At 50.2% G+C, this 15,594-nt stretch overlaps 7 protein-coding genes across 7 annotated transcripts; 2 read left to right on the top strand and 5 right to left on the bottom strand.

Moving 5' to 3' along the window:
* Nucleotides 1–80: 80 nt before the first annotated feature.
* On the bottom strand, nucleotides 81–1,103 carry Z518_11383 (uncharacterized protein; the record flags this gene model as incomplete). Its single annotated transcript, XM_013411078.1, has 2 exons — nucleotides 81–370; nucleotides 458–1,103. 2 exons carry the CDS (start codon nucleotides 1,101–1,103, stop codon nucleotides 81–83), a joined length of 936 nt encoding a protein of 311 aa, XP_013266532.1.
* A 670-nt stretch (nucleotides 1,104–1,773) lies between these two features.
* On the top strand, nucleotides 1,774–2,922 carry Z518_11382 (uncharacterized protein; the record flags this gene model as incomplete). Its single annotated transcript, XM_013411077.1, has 3 exons — nucleotides 1,774–2,120; nucleotides 2,200–2,515; nucleotides 2,575–2,922. 3 exons carry the CDS (start codon nucleotides 1,774–1,776, stop codon nucleotides 2,920–2,922), a joined length of 1,011 nt encoding a protein of 336 aa, XP_013266531.1.
* Nucleotides 2,923–3,672: 750 nt separating this feature from the next.
* Z518_11381 (uncharacterized protein) lies at nucleotides 3,673–4,824 on the top strand (the record flags this gene model as incomplete). The annotated part of the gene is made up of 2 exons (XM_013411076.1): nucleotides 3,673–4,426; nucleotides 4,481–4,824. 2 exons carry the CDS (start codon nucleotides 3,673–3,675, stop codon nucleotides 4,822–4,824), a joined length of 1,098 nt encoding a protein of 365 aa, XP_013266530.1.
* A 344-nt stretch (nucleotides 4,825–5,168) lies between these two features.
* Z518_11380 (uncharacterized protein) lies at nucleotides 5,169–7,755 on the bottom strand (the record flags this gene model as incomplete). Its single annotated transcript, XM_013411075.1, has 5 exons — nucleotides 5,169–5,182; nucleotides 5,254–7,287; nucleotides 7,337–7,368; nucleotides 7,439–7,502; nucleotides 7,569–7,755. 5 exons carry the CDS (start codon nucleotides 7,753–7,755, stop codon nucleotides 5,169–5,171), a joined length of 2,331 nt encoding a protein of 776 aa, XP_013266529.1.
* A 1,067-nt stretch (nucleotides 7,756–8,822) lies between these two features.
* Nucleotides 8,823–10,642, bottom strand: Z518_11379 (hsp60-like protein; the record flags this gene model as incomplete). Its single annotated transcript, XM_013411074.1, has 2 exons — nucleotides 8,823–10,324; nucleotides 10,390–10,642. The coding sequence occupies 2 exons, from the start codon at nucleotides 10,640–10,642 to the stop codon at nucleotides 8,823–8,825; spliced, it is 1,755 nt and encodes a 584-aa protein (XP_013266528.1).
* Nucleotides 10,643–11,346: 704 nt separating this feature from the next.
* Z518_11378 (uncharacterized protein) lies at nucleotides 11,347–13,033 on the bottom strand (the record flags this gene model as incomplete). The annotated part of the gene is made up of 4 exons (XM_013411073.1): nucleotides 11,347–11,871; nucleotides 11,918–12,804; nucleotides 12,865–12,933; nucleotides 12,985–13,033. The coding sequence occupies 4 exons, from the start codon at nucleotides 13,031–13,033 to the stop codon at nucleotides 11,347–11,349; spliced, it is 1,530 nt and encodes a 509-aa protein (XP_013266527.1).
* A 1,183-nt stretch (nucleotides 13,034–14,216) lies between these two features.
* Nucleotides 14,217–14,555, bottom strand: Z518_11377 (uncharacterized protein; the record flags this gene model as incomplete). The annotated part of the gene is made up of 1 exon (XM_013411072.1): nucleotides 14,217–14,555. The coding sequence occupies one exon, from the start codon at nucleotides 14,553–14,555 to the stop codon at nucleotides 14,217–14,219; it is 339 nt and encodes a 112-aa protein (XP_013266526.1).
* Nucleotides 14,556–15,594: the final 1,039 nt, after the last annotated feature.

Genomic DNA, 15,594 nt, shown 5'->3' with positions numbered 1-15,594 from the left:
CCTCTTCCGCCTCTGCGAAATGACAGCAATATTACCACCTAATCTCCCAATTGACGTCCCTTGGGCTTTCACTCAGACAACTAATGGCTCGCCTTATCAAGGACAGCTCTTAAGTTCAGCGCCGGATCCTCGTTGTCTACGATCCCCAACACAGTAGACGGCTTCTTATATCCCAGAAGCGAGAGCATTTTATCGCTCATCGTCAGCGCTTTGCTCCTTGGCACCGCCAAAAATTGGTTTTCTTCCGTCCGCATCGTCCCCCTGATGAAGAAGAGTCCGTGGACCTTCCGCACTTCGTCTGAAACGGAGTTGTGGCCCCCTCCGTGGTAGCAGGAGGCCAGGAAGATTAGAGCGGAGCCCGGGTCCATTTCTGGATGCCGAGGGGTTAGCCGGGGTTTTCTGCACCAGAGAACGTCGTGTACGTCTTTAGAGCGATTGAAATGGTACAAACACTTACCAGCAAAACAAACCTCATCCGTCCTCGGGCGCCGCTTATCATCCCACTTATGCGATCCCGGAATGAACATCGTGGCACCATTCTCCCGAGTTGTCCTGGACCCTGCAATTAAGCACCCAAATTGACTTGCCTTCTTAAGATCAAACTTCCCACCATGCTTAATACCATGCACGTTGTCGTCCCTATGCAGCCTCTGCCGCGGTGCCCCATATCCGATGTAAAAAGTAATGCTGATGCTCAATAGCGGATTGATCGTGTTTTCCTCGACGAAGTCCTCGCGGATCACGCTGAATTTGTCTTGCAGGATGTGCGTCCGCAGGTCTTCCAAGACAGGCGATTCACACAGTTTCGCGATGGTGGGCGATTTACCAACGAGGCCTGGTATCGCGAGTGTCTCTTTCGGTATGATGTGCAGTGCACCTTTCTCTGTCGATCGGGTTTGCTTGCGGTAGGCCTCGACGTCGTTATCGATGGCGGCGAGGTCTTCGGGTGTGGCGAAGTCGGTTAAGATCACGCCACCGTCGCGCTCCATTATGGAGAGGATTTCTTCGATGGGCGCATTTGCACGAATTGATGTGATGGATGTGGATGGTTTGTATGAGGGATCTATTGGCGGGGGAGGGCTCAAGATTGGGATACCCATCATTAATGAAGGGTCCAGAAGGTTGTGCAATCGATAATAGCGATCTGATGGCAGCCCAGAGGACAGAAGAAAAGTCGACTGTCAGAGCTTTGGCAATCTAGATTATAAAGGCTCTCTAATTCAGATGTGATGATGCTAAAGACTCGGGTGAATAAAGAGCGGTCCTGAAACTGGAGGAAGTTTTGAGACTGTCCTTCCTGATACTAATTCCCGCCGAAGCCGCATCATCACAGAGAAAGGTCCAGGTCCGTCAGGCTGGCGGATCCCAATAGTTTGAGGTGGGCCACAATCGAGGAACCCGAACCAGTCAGCGATCAAGAACCTAAGAGAACGAATCCGAGGCTGAGGATTGAGGGGATTTAGCTTCCTGACTCAGTTTAGCCAAAACCCTTTCCCCATTCGACCTCTGATAAGGATACAACAGGAGACAGCGTGGGCCAGACCTCGACAAGCAGGCAAATTCAATGACCGGATAGGGAACACTTTGCACTGTGTTGGGCCGAAATCGTGAAACATCATGGTTGAGGAAGGCAGATCCATTGCGTACCTCGAATGCTATTTCATGCCGTTCAGTTGATGGTAAGCTCGTACTATTTCCTCATCATCTTCCATTCTTGTACCAAGCTCCCCATCAACAAGAAAATACGTGCAATTTTCTCTCACTGTCCCGACAATGGCACAAGTCGAAGTACAAACAGTGCCAGTCACCCCTGGTTTCAACAGCATCAAGCCAATCATCAGAGAGACGCTGGGCGGGCCAAGCACAAAATTATCACTCGTGGCTTTTGACGCTGAAAAGCATTTGGCATATACCGAGGATCCCAAGAGACTATCAACGAAAGATCTCGGCCTTCCAGAAGATGTGGGAATTTCTCCCGTTGCCGTTTCGGAGCCATTTCCCCTTTTCACTGAAGAAGCTATCCGTATTATGAGAAGCGAGATCTTCGCAAATGAAGTGTGGGAAAACTGCTTGCACAGCACCGAATTTGCTAGCTGTCAGCTCAGAGGCCACTGCCCGAAGTGAGTCTCTCAAAGCCGTGTTTTCCTAAACATTTCTCAAACCGTTGTATTTTGGAACCGCGGTTAACAGTGTGTACAGATACGCACCATTCATGTATGATGCTTGGAAAGATCCCAAAACCCTCTCCATTGTCTCAAAAATTGCCGGTGTCGATCTCATCCCTGTCATCGATATAGAGATTGGCAATATCAACGTCTCCGTCCAGGATCCAGGTGAGGACAAAGGAAAAGTGACGAATCAGTCCGACGACGACATTCCAATCACCAAATGGCATAATGACAGCTATCCGTTTGTCTGCGTGGTCATGATGTCCGACGCTTCCAAGATGGTTGGCGGTGAAACAGCGCTCAGGAGTGGTTCAGGAGAAATCCTCAAAGTACGAGGACCTCAGATGGTGAGCTTTTTCAAAGATCTCCCTGTTTGACACCTAGCAACGTTCTTACAGCTCGCCAGGGATGTGCCGTTGTCCTCCAGGGCAGGTGCATCTCGCACCAGGCCTTAGCCGCAGCCGGAGGGGTTGAGCGTATTACAATGGTCACAGCATTCCGGCCTCGCAACCCTCTGGTGCCCGATTCATCGGTTCTCACTACTATCAGGCCCATCTCAGAGTCATCGGAATTATACTTTCAATGGACAGAATACAGAATGGAGGTCTTACAGGAACGCCTCAGGAGAATGCTCAAGGTCCTTGAAGAGCAGCACCGGGCAAATAAACCGACGGATATCAAGAAAATCAAGAAATTCCTCCAGCAGCAAGAGGAGTGGATTGCTGGCACGAATAGGGAGATTGTGGAGCCGTGAAAGTGGTATTCGCGACTTGGACTCGTTTCTGCAGCATTCCATTTTGATCAACAACTGCGATAGACAATGTATAGAACGATTATATTGCAGATATTCTTTGCCATCATGCACGGCGCCAAAGGAATCTCCAGCTCTGTCCTGCGCTCTTCGTCTCGACCAGGGAGCTGACACCTTTCAGTGGTGCAATTGAGAAACTGTTAAAAATCATAGGTGGAGCATCTGAAAGTGCTCGAAACCAGCAGAGAGTGCACACATCGCTCTGATGTGTCCATAACGTATGGACAGATCTAGGGGAAAGAACAACACAGATAAAAAGATCCCCTCATAGACCAGAATCGAGACTGGAGCATGCCTAACTCCATAGTCATCACGAATGAGCTTCTGGAGTGTTTAGATGACAAGAATACTTTTCACTGGTTACAGAGCTCGCCACCAGAAGACCGGAGGGCTTTGCGAGCGCCTGGCGTTTTGATACGCCTATCTTTGCTCGATTGGCCAAATTTCCTTATCCAACGGAATAGGCAGGGAAGTCCCCTTCCCTTTCCTTTCTTTGTTATCTGACTGAGTATCTATTCCAAGGTCTGGTCAGGGGCCTCAGCTGTGCTACCATCAGCCAGGCAATCGATAATCGGTTGTGAGGATTAAGTCGATGTGTTCCCTCTTTGCATATAAGTATGTTGGTCTCAAGTCATCATCATCAAGAGATTTCCTTCCACAACCTCATTGATCCACATCATTTCTTCAGCTATCATGGCTTCCAAGATGGACTTCTCAAAAGAAATCAAGGACCTCCCGGACCTGCAACCCAGATTCAGTGCCGACAACATCGGTCGGGTCGAAAATGTCGACCATCTGCACCGCTCGCTCAACAACCGCCAGATTCAATGGATCGCGGTCGGCGGCTCCATCGGCACAGCACTTTTTGTCAGCATCGGATGGGGACTGCTCGAGGGCGGGCCGGGATCGCTGTTCTTAGCCTTTCTGTTCTACAGCTGCATGATCGCCTCCATCAACAGCGAGATGGTAGCGTACATGCCGATTGCTGGGTCCTTTATTCGATATGCTGGAAAGTGGGTAGACGACGCTTTCGGATTCATGGCTGGTTGGAACTTCTTCCTCTATGAAGCAATTCTTATACCTTTCGAGATATCTGCATTAACCCTTGTCCTGACATTCTGGAGGGACGACATACCCGTGTGGGCGGCGTGCTTGGCTTGTATTGTGTTCTATGGCGTCATCAGTGTCTTCGCGGTCCGCTGGTACGGGGAGGTGGAATTCTGGCTTTCGTCCGGGAAGATTATCCTGGTACTCATCTTGTTCTGTTTCACCTTTATCACGATGGTGGGGGGCAATCCTGAGGGTGATGCCTATGGGTTTCGATATTGGAACGACCCTGGCGCTTTCGCAGAGTATATCACCACAGGCTCTATGGGAACGACGTATTTGTTCTTCTATCATGCTTTGAAGGTCCAAGGCATTGATTGTAGGACCCTGCCATATCGAGGTATGCAGTATCACATTCCCTCACGCGAGCATAGGAAGCTGACTCGAAGCGCAGGCTGGTTCCAACCAAACGTCAATATCTTCGGCTTAATCTTCGTCACCATTGTCGTCTTGATCCAAGGTTACGCTGTCTTTCTCCCCGGCTTCTGGGACCTTGGAACGTTCTTCACGTATTACACGATGATATTCGTGTGTATCCTGCTCTTTGTCGGATGGAAACTCATCAAAAGGACCAAATTTGTACGTCCTCAGGATGCGGACCTTGTATGGGACAGGCCCGTCATCGACGCTTATGAGGAGAGTGGAGACCCACCCCTAGGCCTGTGGGAGGATGTCTGGACCACGACCCTTGCAGCACTTCGAATCAAAGTGAGGAAGCAAGACGGGAATGGAGTATGAAACAGACTGAGATCGATAGAGTGCATTCAAGGGCTTGAAAGTCTATTTATTGGCCAGAGATGTGGATGTGGCCCATCTCGAACATTTCTAGAGCGACGACGCACGTGGTGCCAAACAAGCCATCTGGAGAACGCAATATTCAGTGATTGTAGATCCTGTATACCTAGAAAGCCGCTTCCATAGCGCTCGAAACCACATCTGTATTGCTGTGCAAAGAACACTGGTACGTTCATGCAGAACAACAGATCATGTAAACAATGACAACGCCAAAACAGTGTCGTCGTACAGTCCGGACATAATCAGTCATACAGAGTCGACCAAAGAGGGCAGCGGGCGCGACTGAGTTACCCGAGCATGACTGGAATAATTCATGAGCGTTAGCATCTATGAATGGATGAACCGTGACTTTCGACAGGAGAAACGCCTTACCTTCCCATCCCCAATCCTTCATAACTCCGAGCCAATGCAAGTCGCCCTTGACTGTGTACTTTATATTTCCAGCTCTCGTCAGAGGATCTATACCCTTCTTAAATGCTACAGACTCTGGAAAGTCAGACGAGTGCGAAGGAGTTCGACCCCCCGGGGAGCATCTGCACCCAGAACTTGAGTTTTTGACCGTTGGATCGAGGCCATTCTGTGAATTGATAGCCCTCGAGATATGACATGATTCATGGCTCGCTGCGTACTCATCCCTCCTCCGCCACACCTCCGAAGTAACCTCCTTGCATCGGTCGACTATTCCGGTGATCATGCGCTTAGACATAAGATCCCAGCGCTCGCGAACCCAGTGTCTATCTTCTTCCTCGAAAGCCTCGCACCCTGCCGCCATCAGCGGGAAGATCTGCACGATCGTTTTGCGCGATGTGAGCGGGATGGTGGCGAGGAAGACGAGAGCCTTCTGAGCAAGTTCCCACATTGACTGTGACCAGGGAAGCTCGGGCACCGCTTGGCGGAGCATCAGCAGTGCAGCCCACCGGTAAGCTTCAGCTGTTTGTATCGAGTCTGAGATGTTGGATTTGGGGTCTTCAAACTTCTCCAAGTCTATTGGTGGAATCCAATGTTCTATGGCTATCCTCAGATCTATCGCCTTGGAGATGATTGCGAGAGAATTGCGCTTTTCGGTCCGTCTTCGAACACGGCCGACAAGATCCGCCAGGCGGCCGATCATAGGAAATAGCGTGATCGCACAACCCATGAGAGGGTCGATCTGTTGCTCACGAGGAACTGGACTCAGAAGGATGCAGGCAGTCATGAATTCGAAGTCAGTCGAGCTCTCATCGTCGGTGCAAGTAAAGCGTGCAATAACGTCCATGTACATCCAAGTGTTCGCCAGGAAACTCAGACGGCTCAGCTCGCCAGCAACCAGCTTGGAGGTCTGATGCTTGGAGACGGCCTGTCGAACTAGTTTCTTGGCGATGTTGATATGATCAATGCCGGTCGATGATTTTTGATGGTCCCAGGATTCAGCAAAACCCAGGGCTAGCCTGGTGGCGAGGGCCGAAGCGAGAGGTATGTTGCCATTGTCCTCATTGTCGGCGAGTACTTCCATGCTGCGTTGGAAATGCCGTATACCCTGAACGCGAAGTTCTGTCTGAGTCCTGCACAAGTGTAAGCAGGTCATTGCTGCGAGTGCATGATAAAGTGCAGGGCAGTTGTGGGCCAGCGGCCAGACAAGCGTCTTCCACGGATTTTCGGTCCGATCATCCTTTATAGAGAGGATGTCACAAGTCTTGAGATCGAAGAGATGCCTTATCATCTCTTGAGTAACAATCGGAGGCCGTAGCTGCTGGTACCAAGGCAGGAGATCCTTGCCAGCTGCGGGACCAGAAGATGGTGGGGGAGATTCAAGAGGCTGAGTAGAAGTCTCAACAATTGGATCGAAATCCGTCATCTGCCACGAACTCTCCTCCACATTTTCTTCGTGAACTGCCTCTCCTGACTCAATTACCGCCTCTGAATTGTAAATATGCCTGCCAAGATTTTCGTGTGTGTTTGCAGCCGTGACTTGTGTGGGTAAGACTAAGTCTGCCAGATGCGGCGATTGATGGTCGTGGAAAGTTGCCTCCATTGCAGTTGCTGACAAGGGAAGATCAAGATCGTCAAGATTCAGTGACTGATCGGGAAAAGGATTCGGCAGGGTATTCTCATCCAACTGCCGACGGTCGAAAATTCCAATATCAACGTCGTCAAATATGCATTCAGCCTTGTGATCCGGGTAGGCTAATTTGGGCGGCCCAGGAAGTGGTATCATATGATGGTTCAGAATGAAGGAAGGAGACATGGGTAACAAGATGTCAGGAGAAGATCTCGATCGACTCGAAGCTCTGGGCTGCGAGGAGGGTATGATTGTGTCCTGTAGGGCCGCGCCGGCGACGTCTTCCACAACACTGTCGAGCTTGCCAGAGAGCAATAGGTTCGTAGGTGGAGGTGCAGCTTCCAAACGTTCCTCAGTCAAGTGCGTGCCTATTACAGCCAGTTACATCTCGACAAGGTTCTCCGTGTTCCAACTTACCGTTTTCAACTTTGCGTAGATCCTCGAGCTTCCTAACAGACTTCCACTTCAGACCCTTTACATAACCACCACATTCAATTCTACGGCGGGAACATTGCTGACAGACCGGCTTCGTTTCGTCGCACTTCATCCTCTTCGCCTTGCACGTTACACATCCTTGAAAAGGCTTTGTCGGAACATATTCAACCAGTCGTATATCACGACGATACGAATCGGATGGATGGAGACATACCATTGCGACTCTTGGGTTGCTTGCGCTTTGATACTTCCTCTTTATTCTTCGTCTCGCCATTTGGAGCGATGGGTACTATGATTTGGGTATGCCTCCCTTGTACGGCCTCTGGTCCTGAGGCAAAAGCGGCCCAGTCAGAGGATTGCTGAATGGCATCTAGGAACAAAGACGGCGAGCTTATAGTCATCGCTTCCGCCATAGAACGATCATAGCAAGTCTGGGAACTCGATATGTTCGACCAGAGGAAGTCTGAGCAACAAGAGGTATCGTGGCAAAGAGTGGTTGGCGAGGGCGGGGGGTTAGATCTGTCAAGGGTGGCTGATAAGGTCCATTGTCGTATCACGTGCAAATAGAGGGCTGCTAAAAGCGGCGTCCGACCGGCTAAATTATAAAGCCTGTAATGATCGCGAGCTCTCTCGGTGCGATCTACAAATTCAGCAATGTTGACATTCCGCCCCTGGAACTCCTTGTCTGTACATGCCCTTAGCGATACGACAAAAAGACCGCCCCTTGTTTGCGCTCTGAGCTTGTAGTACAGCCTCCTCCGCGGAATACCCTTTCAGGGTCGAGTTTCAGAAAGCTCTCAATAGATCAGTCGACGAAGACAAGAACGTGTTCACTCGCTTGCTGCAGCTTCAGAGGCTATAATTCTCGGGACATGTCTAAGCCAAGCGAAAGGTGCAGATGTAGAATCCACTCTACACGGGAAACCGCGGTTCGGATCGCATGCATTTCATTTCAAAATTCAGTACGATTGTATTTACACTGGTATCTTCTCGGACCACAACCTAGGCTATGATACAATCAAACACCGTCCGACCCTCCTTGTCAACTTACCTTCTTTGACTTCTTCTCAAACACCTCCGCACACCCTAGAAAGCCTTCTCGGAATCATCATTATGCTGAATCTCCTTCCTTGACCATCTTTTTTATCCTTGCCCCGGATTCAATGTGAGGGCCTTTATGTAGAAACAACACAAAAATCGGAAGTGGAGTGGAGTAGTTGTAACAGTTACAGTGTACAATATGCCAAGAGCGGATTCAACCAAGTCCTCCTATCCAAGTGCCATAATTTTGGAAGAATAGAGTCGGGGGAACGTCGTCTGTGATGCCGGTAGATTGTCGAATGATGCGATGCTTGAGGTAAGGGTATGCCAAACAGAATGGAATCGCTGAAGCGCAGGAAATTGCCAAGGCAAAAGTCACGGGCATAACAGAGAGCAGGGTTTGACCTAGCTCACTCTGAAGCTGACCTTAGAAACCGCCCATTCCGCCCATACCGCCCATACCTCCCATTGGTGGCGCTGCAGGCTTCTCCTCCGGTGCCTCGACGACGGCAACTTCAGTGGTACCCAGAAGCGACGCAACCCCAGAAGCGTCAACTAGAGCGGTGCGAACCACCTTCAAAGGATCCACAATACCCTTGCTCAGCATGTCGACGTACTGGCCCGAGGCCGAGTCGAAACCTTTGTTGAAATCGGAGCCAAATTCGTCCATGAGCTTGCCAACCACGACACTACCCTCCAAACCAGCATTCTCAACGATTCTTCGCGCTGGTCTGGTGATGGCATTCTTAATGATACTGACACCAAGCTGTTGATCGAAGTTGGTGGGGTTGACATCACTGAGCGAGTTGGCAGCAGCCTTGATCAGAGCAGTACCACCACCAGGGAGGATGCCCTCTTCAACGGCAGCACGAGTGGCATTCAGGGCATCCACGACACGATCCTTCTTCTCTCCGACCTCCACTTCGGAGGCGCCACCGACTTTGATGACGGCCACGCCACCAGACAATTTGGCGAGACGTTCCTGCAATTTCTCCTTCTCGTACTCTGACGTGGTGGGATCTGCCATGACACCTCGGATCTGTTCGCACCGTTGAGCGATAGCATCTTTGCTTCCTTCACCGTTGAGGATGATGGTATCTTCCTTGGTGATGGTAATGCTGCCGGTGGAGCCGAGCATATCAGGTGTGGCCTTTTCCAATTTAATGTCCAGCTCATCTGTAAAGACCGTGGCGTTGGTCAGGATACCAATATCACCAAGAATGCTCTTGCGGTTGTCACCGAATCCGGGAGCCTTGACGGCAGCAACCTGCAATTGACCCCGAAGTTTGTTCAAGATGCAGACAGCCAATGCTTCTCCATCAATGTCCTCGGCAATAATGACGAGCGGTCGTCGGAGCTGGGTGGATGCCTCGAGAGCTGGGATGATATCTTGGACGGCAGAAATCTTCTTTTCAGAAAGGAGGATCAAAGGCTTCTCGAATTCGATCTTCTGGGACTTGGCGTCTGTGATGAAATATGGGGAGGTGAAGCCACGGTCGAAGCGCATGCCCTCGGTGACCTCCAGCTCGTCCTCGATCGTCTTGCCTTCCTTCACAGTGATGACGCCTTCCTTGCCGACCTTTTCCATGGCGTTGGAGATGAGGTTACCAATGTGAGTGTCACCATTGGCAGAAATGGTGGCGACCTGGGCAATCTCGGCACTTGTGGTGATGTCCTTCTTGTTCTTTTGCAGGAAATCGACAACGGCGTCCACAGCTGCTTGTGTACCCCTTCTCAAGTCCATAGGATTGCATCCGGCAGCGACATTCTTGACGGTTTCGGAGAAAATGGCGCTTGCAAGAACAGTGGCAGTAGTCGTACCGTCACCGGCGACCTCATTGGTTTTGGAGGCAACATCTTGTATCAGTCGGGCACCGAGGTTCTCGAATTTGTCTTGCAATGTGATGGCCTTGGCGACAGTAACACCATCTAATTGTCTGATTAGCGAGAGGGTCTTCTTCTTCCTCGTACTTGTGTATTTCGTGTCATGGAACACTTGCCTTTTGTAATCTTGGGGGAACCATAGCTCGATTCGATTAGAACATTTCGACCCTTCGGACCGAGGGTAGTGGCAACAGCTTTTGAGAGAGTCTCAACACCCTTCAACAACTGAGCTCGGCCCTCGACGCCAAATCTAAGTTCTTTGTGGGCGAATCGGAGTTGTTGTAGATTCCTGCCGGCGGATCTGGAGTATGGGGAAGAAAGGGACACTGAGGAACGCACGGCGGAGGACAGAGCACGTTGCATGATGGGCGGGGTCAGAGGACGCAGATGAGGCAGGGAGAGTGAATGAAAAGGACGGAGGATGGCACAATGGGTTGATGACCACAATAGAAAAGAAGAATGAATGGAGGAACTGCCAGTCAACAACAAAAAAATTTTTGGAGAGTTTCTCGAAAGCAACAGAAGCGACAAGGCCCATTTTGGGATTAGCGTCATCAAAGCCTTGGCGCGGAACCTTTTGCCTGAGGAATGGAGGAGAGTTATCATAGTCTTGTCTTTCAAGCTCTAACTCTGTTGTCTGAGTCTCTGTCTGACCATGGCGGTGAACACTGGCTAGCTGTCCTTGATGACTAGCAGCTGACAATTCACTGACCCTAAAGCTCGTTGTTCTATATTCTCCAAGCAAAGCTCATCGGACCCTTCAACCCCGGAAGAGTTAACGAGGGCAACTAAGCCATGAGATGAACATATGCCGCCAGCCCTGTGAATCTCCTTTGGGAATGACAAGGTCTTCCTTCATGTATGAAACTCTGCCCGGACTACACCACGCATGCTTCACCCCATGAGAGAACAAACCGTCACCTCCCCTTTCGGTGCAGAGCATCTCCTGCACTCCAGACGCCGATGAGTGACTCAAATCGTTTGAATGATGTGTTGGCTGGGGTGTTGAGTGACTATTCGAGACGTTAACCTCTGGGAGTCATATCTGTCAGCTTATCAACACTGACTCAGATGCCATCAACATAGTGGCCGCCGCCCCAAACGATCTCTTCCGAGGGCACACCGGCACTCATGTCGTGGTCGCAGAGAACGTCCTCAGGCTGAGCTTGTCGTGCCGCAACAGCTCCTACCATTCCAGACTGTATTGCCTCGTTGTCAGACGGCGAGGTGAGAGATGAAGCTGTCATTCTAGTTGCAACCGAGTTGTTCCGGGTTCCCGGGTAAGACGAAGTGGTAGATGGTGGATACATATTGGGAGTAATGCGACTTGCAGAGTATCCTTGCTGAACTGGATTCACCATCGGCATGCCAGTAAATAGAGACCCCTCTCCCAAATATTGGCTAACATCTACCATACCCGTGCCAAACTGTCCGCCTACCTGACTGCCGTCGAACATGTTGCCTGCATTGCCTTGAAATTGGCCGTTAACCATGCCATGTGGAGCCATGAAAGAGGAAGACCCGAAATTCATAGGAGAAAAAACGGTAATTGGGTTTGCGCCAAAAAGGACCTGGTTTCGAAGAGCTAGATCCTATCATTATTAGCATCGACTAGGCGTGTTTTGGAAAACGGCATACCTCATTACCGGTACAGAAGTGATCATCCATCTGCATTTGGCCGTATAGAGCATCACGAATGATTGGCACACGAGTAGCATCATGAGCGGCTACAGTGTCGTCTCGTCCAGTCTCATTGCAAGCAACTGTCTCTTGCTCCTCCGACGACAACTCGCCTCCAGCATCATCGGCGTCATCCCGATCGGCGACGTCATCAACATTATCGACGTTGTCAACCATCTCTTCTTTGATTTCTGCCTCTTCGTCCGAAGCTCCAGCTTCTGTGATAGAGTAGTCGTGCTTGACTCCACGAGTGCGAGTTGCAGGTCCAGCTGAATCGTCGACTTTCGTACTGACTGCCGAGCGTGTATCCTCAACCTTGACGATTTGACCCGTTGGAGTGAAAAGCATAGCATCAGGCCCAGTTTTGATATTCTTGGCTCTTACTCTCCTGATGCGCTTCTTCTTGTGACCGTACTCCCAATCGTCCGTGTCGTACAGCTCTGGCACCAAATCATCCTCTTCATCATCGTCGTCATCACTCATGTTTCGACGTGTCTTGCACCGACCTTTCCCTTTGCCCTTGGCCTTAGCCTTGACCTTTGCCTTATCCTTGGCCTCGTCCTCATTTTCGGCTGGTACCGAGGCGTTTGATTTGTCATAGATGGACGTAAACTCCCTAGTCTTGACTTCTGGCGTGCCGGGATGCATTGGTGGGACTTGATCGAAGCTGTGTTTGTTGTTGGCACTGGCGTAGATTTTTGAAGGCTCTTTGGTGACCATGCCACGTTTCAAAGGCGGCGGGACAGGAATTCCGTTCTTGGCCATGATGCCTCGAAGCTTTGTCAGATGTTGAACTATGGCACCCTCGGTGAATCTTGGACCCATCAACTCGGCGACTCGGGCCCCTGTTGTTGATTCTGGTTAGCGAAAGGGATACAGGTGAGACTCCATCATTTGAGCTTTACATGGCAGCTTGATACCGGCTTCCGCAGAAGCATACTGCACAGCGAGAAGGACGCCTTTGTCGAGGTCATCTAGCGACCTGTTAGACTGGGGCTCATAAGGTAAGTGTTGTCTCAACTTACCCGACCAACGAACAAGCATACGCTTGGCAGGGCGTTGACTGCTAGGCATTTTGGCCTGCACCGAGACTCAATCACTGTTTCTGTCTTGTCTCATCTGTCAGTCCAAAGGCCGTTGTGTCCATCAGAAAGATCGTTGTACATTTGTTGTCAGGAAGTGGCTGAATGAGGAGCGTCGTGGGCTGACTTCAGACGAAGGATTGGCCGTGTTCTTACAAAGAGGGTGCAGGACGGAGGCAGGCCAAATTTGCGACAAGGATGGTGTTTTGCGAGCGGCCAGAGTGACTTAGGAGAATCAACGCACTAAGAAGTGAATTTATGGCCTGTAGAGGAAGGTGAGACAGTGACTCGATGCTTTGTTTTGACCAATCTGCAACCAGAACGGTGAGCCTTGCTGTACCAGTGGTTCACTTACCAAATGCGCATGGGTCGACCATGAAGCTCTCGAGAATCTTTGCACAGGCTAGGAGAGCGAAAGGGAAGGCATGAAAAGTGGCTTTGACAATGTTCAAGTGAAGAAAGAGTAGTGTAAGAGAAGAGAGATGGAGTTCGTGTCGGCTGAGGATGGGAGAGGGAACTGTGCACAGCAGAAATCTGGGAGAGGGTATTTGTATTCCAGAACATGTGAGCATGCGACGTGGACGTGGACATCGACCATCACGACCAGAGCATGTAATTCATCCTCCTGAAACATGCGTCGCCAGAGCCTCCTGCACATGAACTCAACACTAGTGGTCTTGCAATTGCTCCCATTCTGAAGTCTTCAACGGGAGACTGTCTTGGGCGGCATGGACAAAACACCGGGTCTTCTCCATTGCTCTTGAATTGTTTCTTGACGAGGTGAGTGTACTCTAGGCTGCGGACCAAGTCGCTGCTGACTGAAAGAGCACAGGAATTCTGGAAAACCATCAACATGACGCGGAACATGAGTTCTCTGCTCCTTGATGATCCGTTCCCGGAAGAGTTTGTGATCCAGAGACAGGTCTAGAAGGCTGGAAGGCTGAGAAGGACGGTCTGGATCTTTGACTAGGAAGCAAACAGTCTTGGACGGGTGGTGGAAGGAAGGCTGATGGCGCCGAATGTGGTGCCCTGCCCATGGGACTAAGTGGATAACCACGATTCAAGGGCTCACACGTTGCTGGAAGACATCCAGGGTCTCAGACTGTGACATATATGATGTCAAGAATGGCTTGGGAATACGCTCCCCTGTGGCATCGGCAGCAGAACTAAGTCTGTCAATCTTGCGTTTCTTTGTTTTCGAGGGTCCTTTCGGACGTTGCCGAGGGCCTCGGTGAGCTGTTTTCGGCTAGACTTCCATTTGGATGAATGCCATTAGCTTTCAGGAGTCGTTCATAACGTTTTGCTCGCCCAGTACTCAGCTTGATGCAGGACAGCTTACGCTGCTCCCTTGCTAACAACGCCACATTCTTTTGCAACTGCGATGAAATCAACCCGCCGTTGTCAGAGGTCACGAAATGTTCTAGCTCTTGGACTGGCCCTACTCTGCCATTGTTGGAATGCCTGACACAGCTCAGAAGGAATTTCAATTGATTGTCTGATGTTGCTCGAGACATGTTTTCGTTGGACTGAAGAGACACTGACAGGAAACTTGTGGTCTAGAGGATGGAGTGCTTACCGTGTCAACTGAGGCAGATGCAAGGTGAATTATCTGAAGAAGGAAAAGAATGGAAAGAGAGTTGAGCGATCTGGAACTGTTCTGTCAGAAGAAATGTAATCTCCTTTGGAAGGTAAGAGTTCTCTTTTTCTACTCTGTCTTGTCCTGTCTTTCACCGGAAGAGATTGTCTGGGCCAAACCTTGGCTTTGAGATGTGACGTCCGTCTGGAACCGATCAAAGGACGCACGCCACTAAGTATTGGCACCTGATCCAAAGATCACATAAAGAAAACGCGCGGTCAAAACGACGTAGCAAGATCTTAAAGAAATCGAAAAGAGTGTCATTGATTGGGAATGCCAATCTGCGAGAGGACGAGAAAGGAACGAGGTGTCGTGAGGCTCGGAGGGTGGATATTTCAGACCGGGTGGTGTCGCCGTATCGATGTCACGTCCTCTTCCTGTGTTGCCACAACTTTGAGCCTTGCACTTGGATTGTCTACTGTCATATGAATGAAGTCGAGTGGAGCTAGCAACGCGAGGAAGGATGCATCCGCAAACTCTCATGCTCTTCGTTTGGAAACAACGCATTGAGCAACAGGTCTGTCCCCACAAAACACTTGCTACCATCTAACTAGATCAACGAGCATCTTTCTGAGTTCAGATGATGAATATCATTCTTCATGCCCCATAATTGTGTCTCACGTCTCTCGGAGTCATGATTTCACGTATGGATTGGACTTGCTTCCTTAGCTGAGTTTGGTGGAGGCATTGAGAATTCCCCAGCTGTGTATGCACAGGATCAGAATCTTCGAACTTCTATCTTTTTATGAGAGTTTATGGATTGATTGCTAGCCTCCTGCCCTTCTATTTCGCAGCCAGTTGATCCATCTTCTTCGGTTTCGCTCGCCGCCCCGTCTTCTTGCAAGTTTTCGGAGCTCTCCAAACGTAATGGCAAGTTAATCAAGGCGAGTGAGGACCAGAACTCTCAGCCCACGGAC

The sequence above is a fragment of the Rhinocladiella mackenziei genome (genome assembly GCF_000835555.1).
Source record: "Rhinocladiella mackenziei CBS 650.93 unplaced genomic scaffold supercont1.13, whole genome shotgun sequence".
NCBI lineage: Eukaryota > Fungi > Ascomycota > Eurotiomycetes > Chaetothyriales > Herpotrichiellaceae > Rhinocladiella > Rhinocladiella mackenziei.
This window is presented reverse-complemented; position numbering and strand designations above follow the sequence as displayed.